Here is a 19,945-nt window from a genome sequence, read left to right on the forward strand (position 1 = left end):
TGGTAATTATTTGAAGCAAACTGCTCAGGCAGAAAACTGGAGCAGGGCCACCCCCGTTTGGACGTTAAGTAACATGGTGACAAAGGCCACTGTGAGTGTGTCGTACAGATGTTGTAAACCTCTTGGTGCAAACCAGGCATAGATGCAGTAGCAAGGGTCACTCTGGACATAGCGACACGAACGAAACCGCTCCGCACTCCCGTGTCTTCACAAACGACACAACGGAAAAATGATGCAGTGCTTTCTATAATTATAGAAACAAAAAGGTGAAAAAATATTCAGGCCCACACAAATTTGATACAGGGAAGCAGATTTTCTGAGAAGAGGCCATGTGTGTTGAACACAGGAGGAAAAACACAAAATTTTGGCTGTATGGAAAAAAGGTAAAATGGCTTTCTAACGCTTTTCGCGCCTCTTAGCGTCAGAGCCCAAAAAAACACAACAACACAGGATGGTGTGACAGATTGTGTGTGTCACAGAAAATGAATGTGCTTATTTTTCTTTGTGTTTGGGGAGGGGGGGGGGTGCACTTGTCACATTTGAATGCCCAGAGCGTCACACAAGAAAACAAATTATTTTCCATTTTGCAAAAAGCCATTTAAACATCTGCAAAACATTTTTACTTCAGCCTTCACAGAACCATTCTGAAGGGCAACGGCAGCACTGCACCTGCAAATCAAATTCTCACCAATGATGACCACAAAAGAGTATCCAGTGTCACCATGATCCAACTACAACGACACAAAACAGAGTCCCTAATGCCAGGAAGCTGGAATTTCATAGAAATTTTATTTGAAGCAACGGTTTCATCATTTGTTATAACAGTGATGTCTAACATAACCACTAGCCAGCTGTTTCATACTTAGAAATCTGAAACAAGACAAACAACTGAACAGACTACAATCACACACCACATTGTTAAAAGGACAGAATTTTAAATGAACACAGAGAAGCTTCCACTAATAAAGAAAAACATTGTTCAACAGAAAGCGACCCAATCGCGTGTCGGAGTATGTACACCACTCTAATGGTTTCTTTTATTTTAAAAATATATGATACAAATATAAAGGCATTTTCTGGCCGCTGTGCTCCCTGGACTGTGTTGAGAGGGGGAGGTGGCTGCCAGCCGTGACTCATGGGCTCTGTGGTTCTGTTTGCTTAAAGTGAAGTTCTGGAACTCTTCTATTTCCTCCGCACTTTCTGCCAAGCCTTGAGAGGTAGGGGGTTTGTCAAATCCTGAAAAACCTTTCCAAAACAGTCAGCACCGCGTACAAAGAGCAGGTAGTTCAGCTGGCAGCCAGCTCCCTTCACATTATCCCTCGTTCCAGGCGTTTCACCATGCTCGTCTCCCAGGCCCCGCCCGCTTGTTCCGGGCTTGGCGCCTCCTGGCCCACAGGGGGCGTCAGAGACGAGCTCTTGTCTGAGAAACAGGAACCGGTTGGTCTATGGCGGAGACACACGGCGGTAACGGCGATAAAGGGGGAAAAAAAGGAAATCAAAAATTTTTTTTGTTGGCTTGGGAGGATTAACTGACATCCTGCACTGCTTCTTGGGATAAAACGTCTCGCTTCTAGAGAAGCATCTCCCTCTCAGTTCGAGATCATGTAACTCTAGCCCGTTAATGTACTATCAGCCATATCAGAGGATGGGGATCATTTTCACCTTGCACTGACCTCGCTGGATGATTTTGCTGGCAATTTTACTGAGTTCAGTTATGTCCACTTCCCCGCCATGCAGTTTACGCTTGATCATTTCTGCGTCCCCCTCAAACAGATCTATTTCAAGCAGCCAGCACACACATGCTAACTGCTCAAGCAACAGAGAGCATCCTACTGACAGAACGGATCTCCCCTTCTTCATAGGGAGAACAGCCATGACTTACAGTCAGTCTTGGCAACTACTCGTATGATCACAGTACAAGTAATGAGTGAATTAAAAATTGAAACTGAATTGAAACGGAGTTAAAAAAAAGAAAAACAGTAACAACTGTCTTACATTATACCTAATGTATGACAACCACGTATGTACATATAGTCACACAGTAATGTGGAAAAAAGGTGGCAGTTTTGTAATTACCATTATCAGAGGAATCCTGGTCCTACCATTACTCCTCTCCCTCTACCCTCAAACCCAAAATAAGCCCTTATCCAAACCCCAACCCTAAAGCGAGCGCCAGCCTCCATCGCTGATGTAAATGCACAAGGCATGCAACAACGTTCGCTCACATATCAGTTCCAGTATTCACTGAGCAGTGAAATTACAAAAGTAAACTGCCACCCTAACTGAGCAGAAAACACCTGTACCACATGAGAGAATGAAGGTAGGTTTCGAAGAGGAGGTCGAAAGCTCCAGCAGAGCAGGCTGGCTCAGACAGCGAGCAGAGCAGGCGGATTTGGGAGGGGTCCGCAGAGGGGGCCGGGGTGCACGGCGGGGGCGCGCGCTAGCGGCGGCGGAAGGCCCGCGAGATCCTCCAGGCGTTGGGCTCCTCGTAGCGGTTGTACAGGGGCTCCAGCCGCTGCTGCTTCTTCTGCTTGCTCAGCCTGGTGGGGTCCGACACCTTGAAGAAAGCCGGGGCGAACTCCACCAGCCAGCGCGGGTCGATGGTGGTCACCTCCCGCATGTACTCTTTGGTGGTCAGCACCAGCTCGTGGTACACCACCCTGAAGGAGAGAGGGCGAGGCACACGGGGGGGGTCACTCACGTCTGAAAGCAGCAGAGAATCTACCACATTCCACAGCCACAGGACATGGCAACACACTACACATGGCATTACACATGTACCCAGTGAATGTTACATTCACACTGCTCCCTGAACAACTGTCTTCGCTCTGTAGCGCTGGCCTACAGAGCTGCTGATGTCAGATTGAGCTTCATCTCCGTGTTAATCATGCAGTGCTCCGTTTTCTGTAAGCACAGCACCTTCTCAGCCTTCACACATAGCAGTTAAAGCATGTTCTGAGCTCATTTCTTCACAATCATGGGTTTTACTTCAATGAATAGTGTTTAAGCTATAAAAAAAAAAAAAGCTTTGATGATAAGTTTTAAGTTTTACAATTACAGTAGGCTGCGCTGTTTAAGCCTAAACTAGGCAGCATTAAACAATTTACTGAAATGCCTGAGGTTTATATGGCAATGCGAGTGGCATACAATTATGAGCCTAGAGACAGGTTTACATCAAAGCTTGAGAACTAAAAGACAAGGTTCAGCAAATCATCAAAGCATCCTCAATCTCATTACGCATGTTTAAGAAATGTAACTGAGAAACTGTTATTGATTGAGGAAAGCAAGCAATATTCTGAAACAAAACACAGTTGCTGAGTAACCCTCACAACCATTGCCTGACAAGGTACCATGATTCCCATCACTCTGTTCTAATGTTTTAGTCATTACAGGTCTGCATTTTAACTTCAAGTGGATACATCACCCATACCCTTCCAGAATTTTTAATCAATCCGTATTGTCTTACATACTTAAGCAACACTGATCACGTTTATTCAGAGTAACAGAGTAGTAAGAGCAACGTGAATGTACTTTTCTGTATAACAAAGGGCCTTTAAAAGCATTTTTCCCTTCATACTTCACTTATGAAGATCTTTTTCCCATACAAGGCAATCAGTGGGAAACCGACGGACTGCTGCACTGACATTCAGTTCATGAGAACCATTCTACCGTCAGCCAATTTGCACTGTTACCCAATTATTTCTACCAATCATGGAGGGATCCAACTGCAGCCACTTCTCTGGCAGGCATTCCCAGCCTCATACCACAGGAGGAATGCCAGGCCATTTATTTTTGCTGGTTAAACGATGTTTGGCTGGTTGAACAGTCCGACACACCCACGATGGCTGTTCCATCGATCCGGTTGGCACATGTGTGCGGCCCAGGCCTTTAAGCAGGGCAGTGTGGGCGGGGCCGGGGAGGGAGGAGGAGCACGGACTCACCACTCGGGCTGGCGGTTGAAGAGGGCGCTGGAGGGGTGGATGTACACCACCTGCTGGTCGATGAGGGTGCGGTAGCCCTCCTGCGGGTCCTTCTTGGCGGCGTTGCGGAAGAAGCCGCTGCAGATGGCCTTCTGCACGCGCACCGTGGCCTTGCCACACGACACCACGTCCAGCTTGTGTCTGCAAAAAGGGGAAGCGGCGTCAGTGTGGGACAGGGGGAAACGAACACACCCAGGACAGCATGTGGACAGCACAAGATGCAGGGGTCAGAGCGCTACACTCTGCTGCTGAAAGATAGGGGCTTGAGTCCAACCGACATGAAACCAGTGTAGTGAGACTTGTATAATTAAAAAGGTACAGTAAGATTAAATCCCAAATCTGCCCTGGCCCCAGACAATGGATCTGGTTTGCGAATAAACAATGTTTTAATATAAAAAGTGGAAGGGGAGCTGTTTCATTCCTACAGAAGAGCTGGCAGTGAGTTCTCTGCATGGTGACTTGTAACTTCTACCATCATGTAAAATTACTGCACTGTTCAAAATTGTATGGAGTGAAAATTACACAATTATTACATATTCCTTTCAAGGGAAGAGCACCCTATATGGTTTTTCATATTAAGCAATTTTCATCGGAAACTCAGTGTGACTATTTTCTGCAATTTTCCTACCCATACTTACAATAACACAGATGATCAAAATTCAGCACACCAGGCATTTTCCCCAGTATAATTACAGCAAAATGATGAGATGACTGTCACAACAGCAATATTTCAATTATGTTTTACTGGACTTAAGTAAAAGATGATAGTGGGGTCTACAGACTTATTTACCTAGTACAGATATTCACTGTGGCTGCTCTTGTGCAAAATACATGACCAGGACAAATGCAGAGACACATGTAATTTATAATAGAGTCTACAATAAATAGTTTTGGTTGTGTTGGAACTTATGGCAATAGAATCCTTCCATGTTGGTAATGCCATGCTAGGCTCCTCACCGGTCCATGATACCCAGCATCTGCTTGCGGATGTCCTGGGCGCGGCGCAGGGACCGCGCCTGGATGAAGTTTTCATAGCACCAGGGGTTGGAGAACTTGTTGTTCTTCCAGGAGTTGTAGACAGCCAGCAGAGTGAGATGGTCACCCTCTGGCTGGTGGAACTTGGCCTTCTTCTGGTCAGCTAGGGCCTGCTTGTCCTGAAATGTGAAACAGCACCACCCAATGGTTCTCAGATGAACTGCGTGCTCCTCTTTTTTGGACTAACCTGGAAAGGCTGAATTTTTCTCCGACTTGATAGATTGATTAGTTGATAGATTGTGATTACCACAATCTATCAACCCTGTATATCCTACGCATAATTCATATTTAACTCTGAAAATATGTGCAGCACAACCTAAAATTATTCAATCCTATTTAAAGGTCACAAAAACAGGGACAACAGCGATATAGAAGAGGTCTGCTCACTGACAGCTTAAACATCAAGCATTTTCTTCTGTCTACTAAAGTGAATCAATATCGTAGGACTTGCACCCGAAGAGACTGACAATCCACAATGGTTTTTTTTTGAGGCCCGAGTTAGTGAAGGCTGATCATACGTGCATGTACGCATCAATGGGTTCTTCTAGTCTGCCGTACCTTGGGCCTGTAGAAGACATTCTGCACGGACAGCATGGAGACGATGGTCAGCATCTCCTCACTGCAGCCCAGGTGGACGGACATGATCAGCATCTTACACAGCATGGGCTCCAGCGGGAACTCGGCCATCTGAAAGAGATGTGAATGTGGTGAGGAGGAGGACAGGGTACAGATACATATGAGACAAGTTTAGGTTTCTGCTGTTAATGAATATTTCACACCAAAATACATCTATAGTATATATATATATATAGATATATATATATATAGTACATAGATATAGATATATATACTATATATCTGTAACTACATAAATGCAGTAGATGGTATAAACAGGAATAGAAGGGTGATATTTAAAAGTAAAACAAACAAGTTAAATAAATGCGAACATCTTAGACGCGACTGTTTAATTCTGTTGTAACACGTCAGTTAAAATATTGCCAAGTCACAAAACAATGCATTTATATGTTGACAGCAGATATCCTAATCCAGCACCCAAGGGTGATGAGAAGAATTTGTATTGGATGGTGAACTGAGCCGTGAAACATCTTTTTCTTTATCCTGGCTTGGTTCAGTAACTACGCATGCTACATGTACACAACACTTTTACAATGCTACATGTATACGACTGTATGACTAGATCTTGAAATTAATTAGAGAGGATGGGAAGCCAATGAATGGATCTGCGAAGCTTCGTTTTCCATTTGCCACACGGCTGCCCTTTAATAATGAGAGGCGGCAGGCGGAGTCTCACCCTGCGGCCCAGTCGAGTGAGCAGCCCCTCGTCGTCCAGAGCCCCCAGGGTGTAGAGCTGCTCCATGGCCGTGATCAGGGTCTCCATAGGGGGCGCGTCCATGAAGTCGAACGACAGCAAGTCATTGATCCCCATAGCCTGGAGAGACGGGGGTCGAGAGAGGGGAATTCACCTCATTTTTACCAATGAATAAAACCATGCACTCAGCTGTATACAAACACTAATCCCTGATCAGAAAGTATGGTCCTGGGAAGGCCTAAATTCTCGCTTGCTGATTTGAGGTCAGTAAGGAACTAAAAATGTAATCATGTACTTCACAGTATTTCTGGGAGAGCTGATGAAACTGGGAAACTCACACACAATGGAAGCCGAACTCAAACTCTCTTGCAGCAGCTGGGATTATGACAGGAATCACCACGGGGAAAACATACTGCAATCCTCAGAACAACACTGTCACTAGCCTCTGATTGAGGGCCAGTCTCAAACATTCTGGAGAAGTGCTGCTGCCACTGCTTCAGCTATGAAAAACACATGATCCCAGCACTTTCTAATCTTGTGAGCAGAGACGTCAGCAGGCGTACAAATGATGTACAAACGCTGAACAGAGCTGACTATTCCATCCCATCCAATCTGCCTTTCTCCTTCTAAGAGAACCAAGACAGTGGTGCCGTTAACATTCCAGCCCTGTCCGCTGTGCCACACAGGTGCCCGGAGTGAGCTGTGGGTGTGCAGACCTTCAGGGACAGCACGGTGCTGGCCAGGTTGGTCCTCTGGATCTCGGGTACGTTGGTAGTGAGCATCTCGTCCCTGTAGGCTCTCTCCGTGTACAGCCTGTAGCACTTCCCCGGCCCGGTTCTGCCGGCCCGACCCGCTCGCTGCTTGGCTTGCGCCTGCCGAACATTGAAGACAATTAGCACTGAGCAACACAGAGGGATCAACCATATAAAGGTACCAAAGGTTAAGGTCTGGAATGGTTCAGCCTAAAGAAAGTGACCATCTTGACTCAGCAAGTATGTATCAAATATGCTCTTAGAAAGTCTAGGAAACTGCATTGCCTGGGCTTTATTTGCAAATTCAAGTTAAGCCAAAAGTAATGTAACTTTGATCTACCAGTGCACTAGTGCACAACTTTTCCCCTATGATGTTAATCTGTTCTTTCTCTAAACCAATTTAGAATTAACAGAGGAACCAACTGGATAATGGAAAGATGCACTGCAGGCTGAAACTGAAGAAAAATGTTTCGGGGTTTCAAGGACAATACTGACAGAAGTGGCTTGCCAACTTTTAGAGTAAACCAAACCCTACGAAGTAGCTCAGAAAAAAACCCAAATCACCCACACAGCTTGACAAAGACCCAGCTTTAAAGAGTGTACATGCTTACTGAACACGCTTAATGCCTAACCTGAGAAATGGGAGTGACGACCAGCTGGTCGATACCCGTCTTGGAGTTGTACACCTTCTGTTTCACAAAGCCAGGGTCCACCACGTAGTAGATGCCATCGATGGTCAGAGAGGTCTCCGCAATGTTGGTGGCAATGACCACCTGAGGAACAAACAAGCCGGAGAGAGAGAGAGATTAACCTACATGCAATGATTACAAGCATACAGTGTGAAATATCTTTACATTACGCCCTTTTAGCAGATGCTCTTATCCGAAGCGACTTCTAGCACAACAGAACATCAGCGTATCCATTCAAATTGAATGAGCAACAGTGTCAGACCAGGCTAACAACACTCCCAGACCAGTGAGTGTGAGCATCACACCAGCCAAGCCCTTGTGCAACCTGACTAGACAAGGGAAGCCAAGTATTCTACAAGTATACAGTCACTAAATCACACAGTCCAAATCACATGGCAATACTACGCATAACATAAACAGCAAGTAGCAGGTGTCAGGGGGGGCAAACAGATATGATAGGTGCATTTGCACTGGGTTACCTTTCTGCTGCCGGGCGGCGCCGGGTCGAAGATGCGGGTCTGCATCTCGCTGGGCAGCGCTGAATACACAGGCAGGATGATGAGCTCCGGGACATCAGGCCCCAGGGACTTCATCCTCTCATACAGGATCTCACAGGCCGTGTCAATCTCCTCCTGCCCCGTCAGGAACACCAGGATGTCTCCTGGGATACGAAGCCAGGATCCAGTTAATATTTACCATTTTCAAACCCGTATTCCACAACTTGAACTACTGAATGAATTTGACCTCGTGAACTCATGTCTTTCGACTTGTATTACAAAATGTATAAACTGACTTAGGGCTGTGCTATCTAAAACTGTATGTTAATACGTTCAAAATGTAAAAAGCAAATTCATTTTAATGCATTCAGCTGTAAAATAGCTTCATCTACTTGAATTCAAGCAAAACTACTGAGGCTTAAACACATGAAGCAGGTGACGAAGCAGGTGATTTAAGAAAATGCAACCAACATTGATGGAAATATAGATTGTTATGGGAATATGAGGGAATTTCCCCTCAGCACCACAGTGTAGATGTGAACATCACTATCTGACAGAGAGTAGGACTTGAACCAAGTCTTTTCTTATCATCCCAAGGAGCTCATGTTGCAAATTCAGCGGAATTCATGTATCCTTATTCTTATCTGAGCGGAAACAAGGACATCTGCTCAGCTAACTCAAGAGGAGTTCAGAGAGGAATGATCAGGCTTTTAACAAGCCATGAAATACAACTCTGCGCAAACAGGATGCTAAAGCATCACTCGGCGACTATCAATCATAAATCAGAGCAGTTTGGGATTAGGCAGCGGCGGGGTATGACACCTAAACCCAGCACACTGAGACCGATATAGGACACGGGGATTGACTGTACCTGGGGGCTCGGTCAGGTGGATCTGCATGACTGTGATGAGGCTGGCGTCCAGGTAGTCCGTCTCGGGCTCCTTGGTGTACAGCACCTCCACGGGGTAGGTGCGGCCCGGGATGGTGAAGATGGGCGCCTCGTAGAAGTACTGGGAGAACTTGACGGCGTCCAGCGTGGCGGAGGTCACGATGAGCTTCATGTCCGTGCGCTTCTGCACCGTCTGGGGGAGGGTGGAGGAGAGCGGGGAGCGTTATTCACAGCTGACCTTTGCTGTCCCAGAAAGAGGGAATCTGCACAGATGTCTGCTATGGGACATGAAGTTTCCCCCATGCAATTACGCCACTATTACTGAGTGAGATAATAGCCCAGATTAAACTGCTGACTGCTATACTATGATGGCCATAATTCTCCTCAATTTGAGATTTTTAAAGCTACGGGAACCAGACCTCAGAAGAAAAATGATCTTGCAAAAGCATCTTGTTCAAAATGCTAAGCACTTTTGCATTCTCTTTGTAATGTCCATTTTTACATCACTTGGCACGTGTCACTGCAGGTTATTTTTTTTATGAAATTAACTACTTTCCGCAACGGTTAATCTGAACCTCCAATTATACATGTTAAGTGGAAAAATTACAGTATTGATTTTTACAGAAGACGAGAGCCCCGAACCACTCTTAACAAAATGAACAAGCCGTAGTATCCAAACAGTGACCCGTTGTTAGCCGAGTAACGATGACTGGACACGAGATAAACCGACAACGTATATCCCACAGACATGTAATAAGATCTAACATGCCATTGTAAGGAATACATGCGTTTGAGCTAGGCAGTTAAGTCAAAAAGGACCTAGCGCTAACCCTAAACTGGGGATTATAGGGAACCAGATCCTCCATGTGTACTCAGTCAGGACAGAATATAGGACCTTTAAATGCGTGTGAGGTTGGACTGACTGACGGGGGGCTGACCTTCTTCAGCAGGCCGAAGAGGACGTCGGTGTGGATGGTCCTCTCGTGGGCCTCGTCCAGCATGATGATGGCGTACTGGCCCAGGTCCGGGTCGATCAGACACTCCCTCAGAAGCATGCCGTCCGTCATGTACTTGATGACCGTCTCCGGGCTGGTGCAATCCTCGAAACGGATGGTGTAACCCACCTGGGGGGGGGGGGGATGTGTTCATCTCTAATGAGCGCAACAATTGGTGCCTCTCAGACTTAGGCGTATGCAGTCCAGGTCAAACGTTCAGACACACCTACTCATACAGGGGTGTTTTTTTTTTTTTTTTTTTACAATTTCCCACATTTTAGAACAATAGTAATCTAGACATCAAAACTATGAAATAACACAAATGGAATTACGCAGTGATCAAAAACATTTGTTTGTGCTAAAAACAAATATTATCAAAACTATGTCATATTTTAGATTCTTCAAAATAGCCAAAAACCTTTTTTTAAATTACAATGTTTAGAAAAAAAAATCATACATAGACAAATATAAGTAGTGAAATTGATGCCTAACAAACAAATTTCAATCTTTAGATCAAAACGTTTTTAAGATAATGTGAAACATGCATCCAAACCTTTGACTGGTACTGTATATCCTACAGAAATCACAACGGTTTATCGTTTTCAGTTAAGCGCTGCAATGCGGAGGCGCCCGCGCTCACCTCCTGTCCCAGGCAGCAACCGTACTCCTCAGACACCCTCTTGGCCACGGACATAGCGGCCACGCGGCGGGGCTGGGTGCAGCCGATCTTCCCGCGGGTGGTGTACCCCGCTTCGGCCAGGTACTGAGTGATCTGGGTGGTCTTCCCCGACCCCGTCTCCCCAATCACAATCAGGATCTGGTTGTCGTGGACAGCCTGTGAGGAGGGGGACGGGCATGTTTCAGGAGGACGAGCCACATACACGCTAGGTTAACGTTTACTGCCAACTGCCTGCCCGTTATTTACTGAAGTGTGGAAGCTTGGACGGTAAAAATTAAACACCATGTGGCGTTTGGACGGCCACAAGAAGCCCACCTGGATGAGCTGCTCCTTCAGCTTGTAGATGGGCAGGCTCTCCCTCTGCTCTAGGATGGAGAGCTGGGTCTTCTTGCCGTAGGAGGCTTTGTTGCCTCCGAAAGCGTGCTTCTTCCACTCGGGGATGTCGTTGGGCATCATGCCAATGCCCCTCATGTTGGCGGCGATCTGCCTGCCGTCAGCTGCCGCAGAAAGAGGGGGGTGTGGAGGGATGTGGGGGGGGGGGGGGGATGTTAATGGAGTCTCAGAGTGATCCTACCACCTACCCTCCTGGATGAGAGATCCTGCCTGACGAACAGATGTGGGGTCATCTGCTACCCCACACTGCCCCCAGACCCCCGTGGACAGGATGCATCGAAACACTGCCAAACTTCCAGCTCCTGCAGTCACTGCAGGTTTTATCTGTCTTTTTAGGTCCCCCTGGGAACAGGCCCAGATGTGGGGCGCCATTACCGGTACAGAGCTACAGCATAACCTGAGGAACTCCCGGGGGAATTCCAGGCACCTCCCGAACATGAAAATGAAACGGACATTCTTATGTAAGTAAAGCTGCCTGAGAAATTTACTGTTTACACCTCACACTTCTGTATTCTTCCTGCTAGCATCATATACGTATGCCATTCCCAGTGGAAATAAGAAAATTACAGTTAGGTCATTCTATGAGAGCTATAACCTGAATTCTAGGGAAATATTTACTACTGACCTAACACTGAATACTACTGTGCAGGAAATTAAAGCTGCCCCAGTTTACAGTGGCCTATTATAAACTGAAAGCACATCCCCTGAGCAAACAAGCTATATCTCTTAACTACCTCCAATGTGTGTATCAGAAAACTGATTTCACCCATCCTTCTAACATGCAAACAACAAAAATGTGCTGACGACGGTTCAGCGCCCCCTGAAGGACAAAGAGCGAAAGACCCAGTGGCTGTAACTAATGCTCCACACGCACACAAATAGCAGGTGAGCCTGGAACTTGCTCTCGGCTTTAACTGCCATCGCCTGGTGTTCCACAGCTGAGGCTCTAGGTGAGGCTCTTACCGTCAGGCAGGGGGTCCACCCAGTGCTTGTTGAGTCCCATGGGAATGGAGTCCATTTCAGCCTCGCGCTGAGCCTGCTTCACTTCCCGCCGCTCCTTGGCCAGAGCACTCTGCATCATGGCCGCCTGGGACAGAGAGCCGTCCGGGTTCTGGAGGGTGGGAGAAGAAAGAACAGGAGCGAGTGAGGAGACGGGTGGAAAAAAAAAAAAAAAAAAAAAAAAGAGTTAGCACCCTAAAAGAATTAGGGTGAAATCAAGAGCAAGCCTGCGCTTGGAGGCGAGCTAGAGCCTAGATGTACCGAAAAACAAGTCAGCTTCACTTCTAAGCTCAGTCATTTTTCTTCCAAGCAAAAAATCACTTTACAAAACTGCTAGGGGGTATGTCTCTACTACTGCTTGGGTTATGTCTCTGCTGGCCACAGGAGAGAAGGTAAGAGGCCGACAAAAGGGATACCGGTGTGATCCACACAGCACTCTTTTTACTGCACAGCTACTGAGACTGAGATGGCTATGGTGAGCACAGAAAGAGCAGCGGGGCGCACCGCTGGCTGGTGGCCGGCTATAGGCTGGGCAGGTAAGCGCATACCTTCACTATTTTGACAGGGCTCATGTCCATGCTCTGCTTGGTGTGACCCCTCAGGAAGGGGGGCTCCTCCTCCACCAGCTCGATTTCCAGATCCTCGTCTGCAGGAGAGAGGAGCACGGTCAAAAACATGTAAACTCAAAGTCAGGGCTGGTTTAAGACTGGTTTGGCTGTATTAAGAATAACATTTAAATCTTAAAAGGCTTGAGGAAATACTTTCAGACAAAATCTTAAACCGAGGCAAAACTCACACTTATTTTTTACGTTTTCTACTACTGCCACTTTTAATGCTAAAAACAATTTAAAAGCCCATGGTCTGGAATAGTTTACACAACTCCTATGTAGAAGGCCATATAGTGGCTACAGTCCCCCCCTCTGTCTGTTCCCACAGTAGCCTGCTATACTGTGTACCCAGACCCATTAAGATGCATAAAGGCACATCCACAAACACCTAACAGAGAATGCAGACAACCAGTTAGAGAAAATGCACCCATCGAGGACTGAATCTAATTAAATCTGACTTACTTACAGACAGGTGGCAATAGGGGAAAAGAAAACAATCAAATTGCTAGAACATAAAACGCAGTTGCAAGTCTTACCTTCCTCATCATCTACTTTGGGAAGAATGCCAGTCTCCTCGTCAAAGTCAGGGAACTCCTCTTTGGAGAGAACATTGGCTGCAATCATCTGTGGTCAAGAAATACACAATTTAGTTTACAATGCACCAGGACACATATGCTTCATTTAACACCAAAATCCCTTTCAAAGCCATAGGCACAGTTCTCTAGCCTGCTCATGAAATGCTTTCAAGAGCTTTTCTGGTATCACCTTTCAGCCTTCTATCTCCTCAACAGATCGTAAAAATGGCCCGTGGCCTACGTACGTAAAAATGCCAGCCAAGCAGCCAACTAACTGAAATGCAGGCAGCTACATTAAAGCAACTGTCAACATCTTAATGAAAAAACCACTGAAAAAATGAGATATAAGCAGTGTCTGCTGCAACATGAATCTGAAATCATTTATATGCTCTGGTCGGAAAGATGATTGCACAAAAGTGTCACCCTGGAAAGTATCAGATACATTACTCGGTTGGATTGACTGAATGAACTTTTCTGGCCAACAAGCTCCAGCATAATATTGTGGCACAGAATAAGTCAATGTATCCAATATATACATTTATCAGACAAACAATAACCGATCATTTAGCAAGGTAAGTCAAGCAATGTATTTGGCAACTCTGCTCAAACGCACACGTTTTACACTTTTAGAATAAACTGTACCCTGTCTCGTCATAATGAACAACAAGGTGAAACTCCTTTCCGTGTAACCATGGAATCAGTAACAGGGGGTTACCACCATTCCTGATTGTGACTTCAATATGCCCACTACAACAAACATACAAGGGCAAATAATGTAGCAATTTAAGGCCTCTAAACGTTTATCATTCTAATGAAAAATTACACGAGTCTAGATCTGCACTATATTGCCCCCTACAATACAAAACCACTGCTAAAGGTAACAAGGCTATACGTGGGGAGCGGATTGATTGCAATTTGACTAAATTGCTAACAGCTCCTCAGAGTATGCGAATAAATGCCTGGGTATTATTTTGCAACTTCTCAGGGCTTGTCGCCGCCCGCACCTGTTTGATCTCCCACTTCTCGGGATCGGAAATCTTGGTCAGCCTCTTGCGCTCCAATGTGTCATCCTCCACCTCGGGGGCGTGGCCCAGGTTGAGGTTCGCGGGCCTGTCGGGGTTCCGGTCGATACGCTCTTTGTCGTCGTCTCCACCCACGTTGCGGCGCCGGTTGGGGTTCAGGTCCTCGCCCGTGTCCTGGTCCACATCCTGGCAAGGAGACAGGTTCATCTGAAGTTCGCTGGGAAAGGTCACCCAGAGCTCACGCTCAACTTTAACCTTGACATGTCAGGTAGTCCTGTATGGAGTGCTGCTTAATACACCCTGTGCAACCATGTGTTTCTGAAGGGTGGCTATGAGTAAATGTGATTTACGTTCTATACTGAAACCAAGTCCGAGCTGCACGCTTGATGTGGAATGCAGTGATCAGCTCCTTCCCTAGTGAAACTGAGGACAAAGTCACTCTGACTCACCTTCATACTGAGGCTGGTCTTGGAGCCAGTAAAGGACAGCACCTTGATCTTGACCCTTTGACCTTTGCTGACAACGTCCGCCACGTTAGCCACCCGCCCCTCTCTCCTGAGCTCGGATATGTGGACGAGGCCTTCCCAGCGTTTCCTGGTGGGACCGACACACACGTTAGCAAATTTGTCAAATGACATACAGATATGTCAACATCACCGTGTGACAAAATATTATCGTTTAATTTACGTTCATTTATACCTCACGCATTTGCCTGAACACTTGCCACTTATGTGTTCACTTTAGAAACAAGGCCTAACCAAACATCAGCAACATGAACTAGCTCCTCAAACTAAAGCCAGTAGGACATAATGTACATTTATGTTACATAAACCCCACAACACATACACTTATAACAACCCCACAAAAACACATTCAATACAATGAATACAAGACCTGACAATTAGAGAAGACACACATATTGCTGGCAGAAGCCTAAACGGACAGACAGATGAATGAATGGACAGACACACGGACATGGAGGCATACAGGGATCCTCTGGGACTGACCTCAGCCCCTCCAGCTGCACAAAGCAGCCGAACTGCATGATGCTGGTGACCTTGCCGTTGTAGATGTCCCCCACGGAGGGCTCCTCGGGGGGCGGCCGGTCCACGTGCTTGTCCTTCCAGCGGTCGGCGCCCTTCTCTTTGTCCCGCCGCGGGCTGGGGGAGCGGCTGCGGGACTTCCAGCGCGAGACGCGGGCCTTGCCCCGGTCCCGGGAGCGAGACCTGGAGCGGGAGCGGGACCGGGAGCGCGAGCGGTGCCGTCGCCTCCTGTCCCGGTCCCGGTCCCTCTCCCTGTCGCGGTCACGGTCACGGTCGCGGTCCCTGTCCCGCTCTCTGTCGCGGCTCCGGCTCCTGCTCCTCCTCTTTTTCTTGCTGCTTTCTCCAGACCTGAAGCACAGCGCAGAGCATTTCCGTCACTGACGTATCCACACAGCACACCTCAGCTACGCAGCTTAATGCAGCCATGCAGAGCCACAACACACTGGTTAGAAAACAAAAAGGGAGATTCTGGAAAAACATAATGCGAATCGCATTAAAGTACAGCTTCTCACTTTGAGTCCTCTCTTACAAAAGTGAAAGAAAAAAAAATCTCTAGCTCACAGGGCTGTGTCGAATACACAGAAACATTCGTACGTCCAATGTATAAAAAGAAACTCAGTTACATTTTTTCACAGCAAGTGCTTTTGATGAAAAATGCCAGATAAATCATATTCTACACGATTCCATAGAGTACACAATTGAATAACTTATCTTTAAATTATTTAACAATTGGGTGGATTAATACACCTCCCTTGAAATCAGAGCATTAAATCCTTTAGTAGGTGTGTACATTTTCTATACTGACTGATGACCTACACCTAGAAGTTAAACAACTCTGCCTTCCAGATGAAAATGTTTCAAGCTTGTATTTCTTTAAAATGCAGTTTTACTAATTCGGGCCAGAATACATCCACGATGTATGTGGGCTGGCCTTACCGGTGTCGGCTCTTCTTGGAGTCAGTCCCACTCACACTGGGCATGAACATCTCCAGCTCCTTCATGGCGTCGGCCGCCACCTTCACGTCATCCTCATCCAGCATATTCTGGAACAAACGGGGGGGGGGGGGGTCAAAGGTCAACTCCCTGCTCCATGTGCATAACCTACCTGCTGACCAGATAATTTACCTAGATTTGTGCAAAGTTTAAGAGAGCAAAGTTTAACAATGTCTCTATGATACATTTTCAGACCACAATATCCTTGTGTCACATGTAAAAACATGAACATGATCACTTTACATATACTAACATAGCACTGAAAAATTCTGTGAATACATACTTAATTACTAGAAGCTGACATTTTAGTTGTTTTAAGTGCTTTTGCCACTGTTGACAAGTAAATACCGAAATGATTTGCAGACACTTCACGTGATTTCTACTTTATCACAATCACTGTTCTCCTGTATGAAACTAGGTTTCAGGTGGATGCTCGTAGCATGCTAGGCAGCCCACCCTGATGCCTGGATTGTCCGGCCGGCACAGGGCTGGGAACATCTCCTTCAGCTTGTCCTTCTCACTCTTTGGTTTCACCACAGGCTCTGCAGCTGAAAACATAAGCAAATTATGTTGCTCATTTTATATAAACACAATGTGGTCAGACACGACAGACAATCTTACAGCTGCTTAATCTCAAAGTTGTACCAACTAACTACTAGCTGTGTGCCTGAAATGGCAACTTGCTCAGTTCTGAACAATGACATGCATGTCAAGCATTAAGTACGCCTTAACGAATAGGGTTAGCTACTTACCTCGGCTTGTAGATGCTTTTGCTGAAGGTCGCATTGTTTGAATTAGCCTGAGCAAATTGCTGACTAGAGAGTCCTGTTAAAACAAATGAATAGTTACATGAACAGGTAGCTAAGGTTTTTGTTACAGGATCAGACCACAATCTGAACTGTTACATTAACATTGATCTCAGGCTTGGCGCCAGGAGAAAAGAGAGCAGGGTGCACAAGTCATAAATACTATGTAGACATTAGGGTGTAAGGAGACAACTGGGAGTGTGCTGAGGTCCATCTGGGAGTGGCAGTGTAGCATAGTGGTTAAGAATCAGGACTTCTAACCAAAAGGTTGCCAGTTCAACTCTCTGCTGGGACACTGCTGCTGTACCCTTGGGCAAGATACTTAACCCACAGTTGCCCCAGTAAATATCTAGCTGCATAAATGGATAACACTATAAAAAAACTGTAACTAATGTCAGTCGCTCTGGATAAGAGCATCTGCTAAATGCCAATAATGTATGAAAAAAATAACGGGTGCAATGCACCCCTAAGCAGCCCCATGGCGCCGGGCCTGATTGATCTGCTATGCATCTAGGTTTTTGACTAAGTATTTGAGAACAGGCCACATTTAAAACTCCACAACTCGCCAAAGTGTTTCTTAGCTAGCAATCTTATCTGTCGCAGAAACATACATCTTCTCGCTATATGACTTTAGTCACCATCTAGTATGATTGCGTTAAACACGTGTGAAATCGGCATTAAAAAGGACTCACCGTGAATTCCGCTCCATTTCTGATCAGTACCGACTTAAATCCGTCGAAAGTGGGATTCTTTTCAGCAAGACTGATCACAAATTCAGCTTTAAAAGAAATCGGGATATTAGCACACAATATGTGACACAACCTACACATTACATTAAAACACAAACAAACATTAAACTGTCTAGGCAATGTTACGATGAGACAGTTCACAGCTTGCAAGTCTAGCTATGTACCATGTGTCTAGTTATCGCCGCTTCATAGCTGTTATTGCACGTTACCTAGACAGCAACAGTTAATTTAAAGGAAAATAGAGTATGAGGACAGATAACTAGTCTAGGTATTTAGCTGGCTTCTTAAACTAATCTAATCCATCAATTTAAACTGGCAGTGTAAACGTAACGTTACCCAAAGTTAGACTCTGGTTAGCTAGCATTATTTCAACAACATGCTAACAAGTTAACTTACTTGTTCTATAAGTCATTTCCTGTTTTTAACTCAGCCGATAGCTAACTCGACTAACAGACCACCTACCTAAGTCTTTATCACTGATTCCCAGATGGTTGTCCAGTTCTGTGCACACTTTGGAAACCAGAGAAAGATATTCGAGCTTTTTGAGCTCATCTTCTCCGATGTCCACCATTGTTCCTGCTGCCTTTCACGTTCACTTCCTTGGTCGCGTGGTTCGTATTTGTCAGATATCTACACAATATATCTAAATGATGTGATTTCAACGTTCACACGTTCAATACGAAGTATTAATTAAGGTTCGATCGAACTAGCTAATGTTTGGCATCTTCTTCAACCCCAACATTGGCTAACCCGTTCAAACGTCCAAAACACTCGCCATGGTTGTATTGCAACCTTCGACCTTTTACGTTGCGTATGACGTTACCCGTCTCCCTGGCGCAGTAGATACGCAAAGGTCAACGTACGCCATCTGGTGGAGACAATGTGTATGACGCAGGCTAACGTACAAAGAAGGGAGGGTCGTCGCTCCAGAGAGGGGGGCCTCACAAATTATCCGGTCATGTCTTGGTAGGGTGGGAAAATTGTTCATAAAGGTGATTACATTACCTCTCCCATAAGTCATCACGATAAGTGAATCTGCACAGCGCCACCTCTAAACAAATGCCCTCGAACAGGCAGGGAGAGATGGAATGCAGTTCATTATCACAAAAGCATACATTAATCTGCAGTGCAGATTGGGTAATGACTACACAGCGCAGCAAACCAATTTTGCCTTTGAAGAACCCATTTGTTTAAACCACTCTGCAAACAAACAACCCGTCATTCTACCATCAGAGTTTCTTCACCAAAGAAAGATTAAAGATAGAAAGGTAGGCAATGACGGGATACAGAAAATCAACCTGTAGTACTGCGTGTAGTGTTACGCCATTTTCACACCAGCAGTCCCGGTCTTTCCCATTCACACCACACACCAGTTCAGTGACAAAAAAAATGGGTAGCCAGTTGGCAAATTTTACCCCAGGCAAATGGGAGTAATTCTTCAGTAAATGTGAAGGCTTTTTGGTCAAACTCAGGGGAGTGTCCAGGAGCCCCTAGAGTCCACCAATGTATCAATTTAAATGATTGCATTTGCAGCTGTTTCCAACTTGTTGTGTGTCTTCATAATGAGAAAGGATCAGAAAGCTAGCATTTGAATAGGGGGATAGTGTTTGGCTAGTATTTGGATGGGAGACCTCCTGAGAAACATTACATTACATTATTGGCAGATGTTCTTATCCAGAGTGACATGTCAATTACAGGTTTTTACAATGTTTTCTATTTATATAAGTGGATGTTTACTGAGGCAATTGTGGGTTAACTACCTTGCCAAGGGGTACAGCGGTAGTGCCCCCATGGGGGACCTTTTGGTTACGAGTCCTGCTCCTTAACCACTATGCTATACCGCCACCCCCATTAGTTCCTTTAGCAGACGCTCTTATCCAGAGCAACTTCCAAATAAGTGCATCAGAAACA

General features: G+C 45.8%; 1 protein-coding gene across 1 annotated transcript; it reads right to left on the bottom strand.

Annotated features, from left to right (window-relative positions):
- Positions 1–2,040: 2,040 nt before the first annotated feature.
- Positions 2,041–18,825, bottom strand: dhx8 (DEAH (Asp-Glu-Ala-His) box polypeptide 8). The gene is made up of 23 exons (XM_036552035.1): positions 18,497–18,825; positions 17,978–18,063; positions 17,232–17,304; positions 16,936–17,027; positions 16,423–16,529; positions 15,451–15,834; positions 14,893–15,037; positions 14,426–14,629; positions 13,383–13,470; positions 12,787–12,884; positions 12,203–12,350; positions 11,162–11,343; positions 10,808–11,002; positions 10,111–10,296; positions 9,155–9,365; positions 8,266–8,447; positions 7,730–7,870; positions 7,062–7,217; positions 6,328–6,465; positions 5,574–5,702; positions 4,938–5,134; positions 3,942–4,121; positions 2,041–2,660 (listed from the first exon to the last, which is right to left on the bottom strand). The coding sequence occupies exons 1-23, from the start codon at positions 18,603–18,605 to the stop codon at positions 2,441–2,443; spliced, it is 3,651 nt and encodes a 1,216-aa protein (XP_036407928.1). The 5' UTR covers positions 18,606–18,825; the 3' UTR covers positions 2,041–2,440.
- Between the last annotated feature and the right edge of the window lie 1,120 nt (positions 18,826–19,945).

This window comes from Megalops cyprinoides, chromosome 19, assembly GCF_013368585.1.
Source record: "Megalops cyprinoides isolate fMegCyp1 chromosome 19, fMegCyp1.pri, whole genome shotgun sequence".
In the NCBI taxonomy this organism is placed as follows: domain Eukaryota; kingdom Metazoa; phylum Chordata; class Actinopteri; order Elopiformes; family Megalopidae; genus Megalops; species Megalops cyprinoides.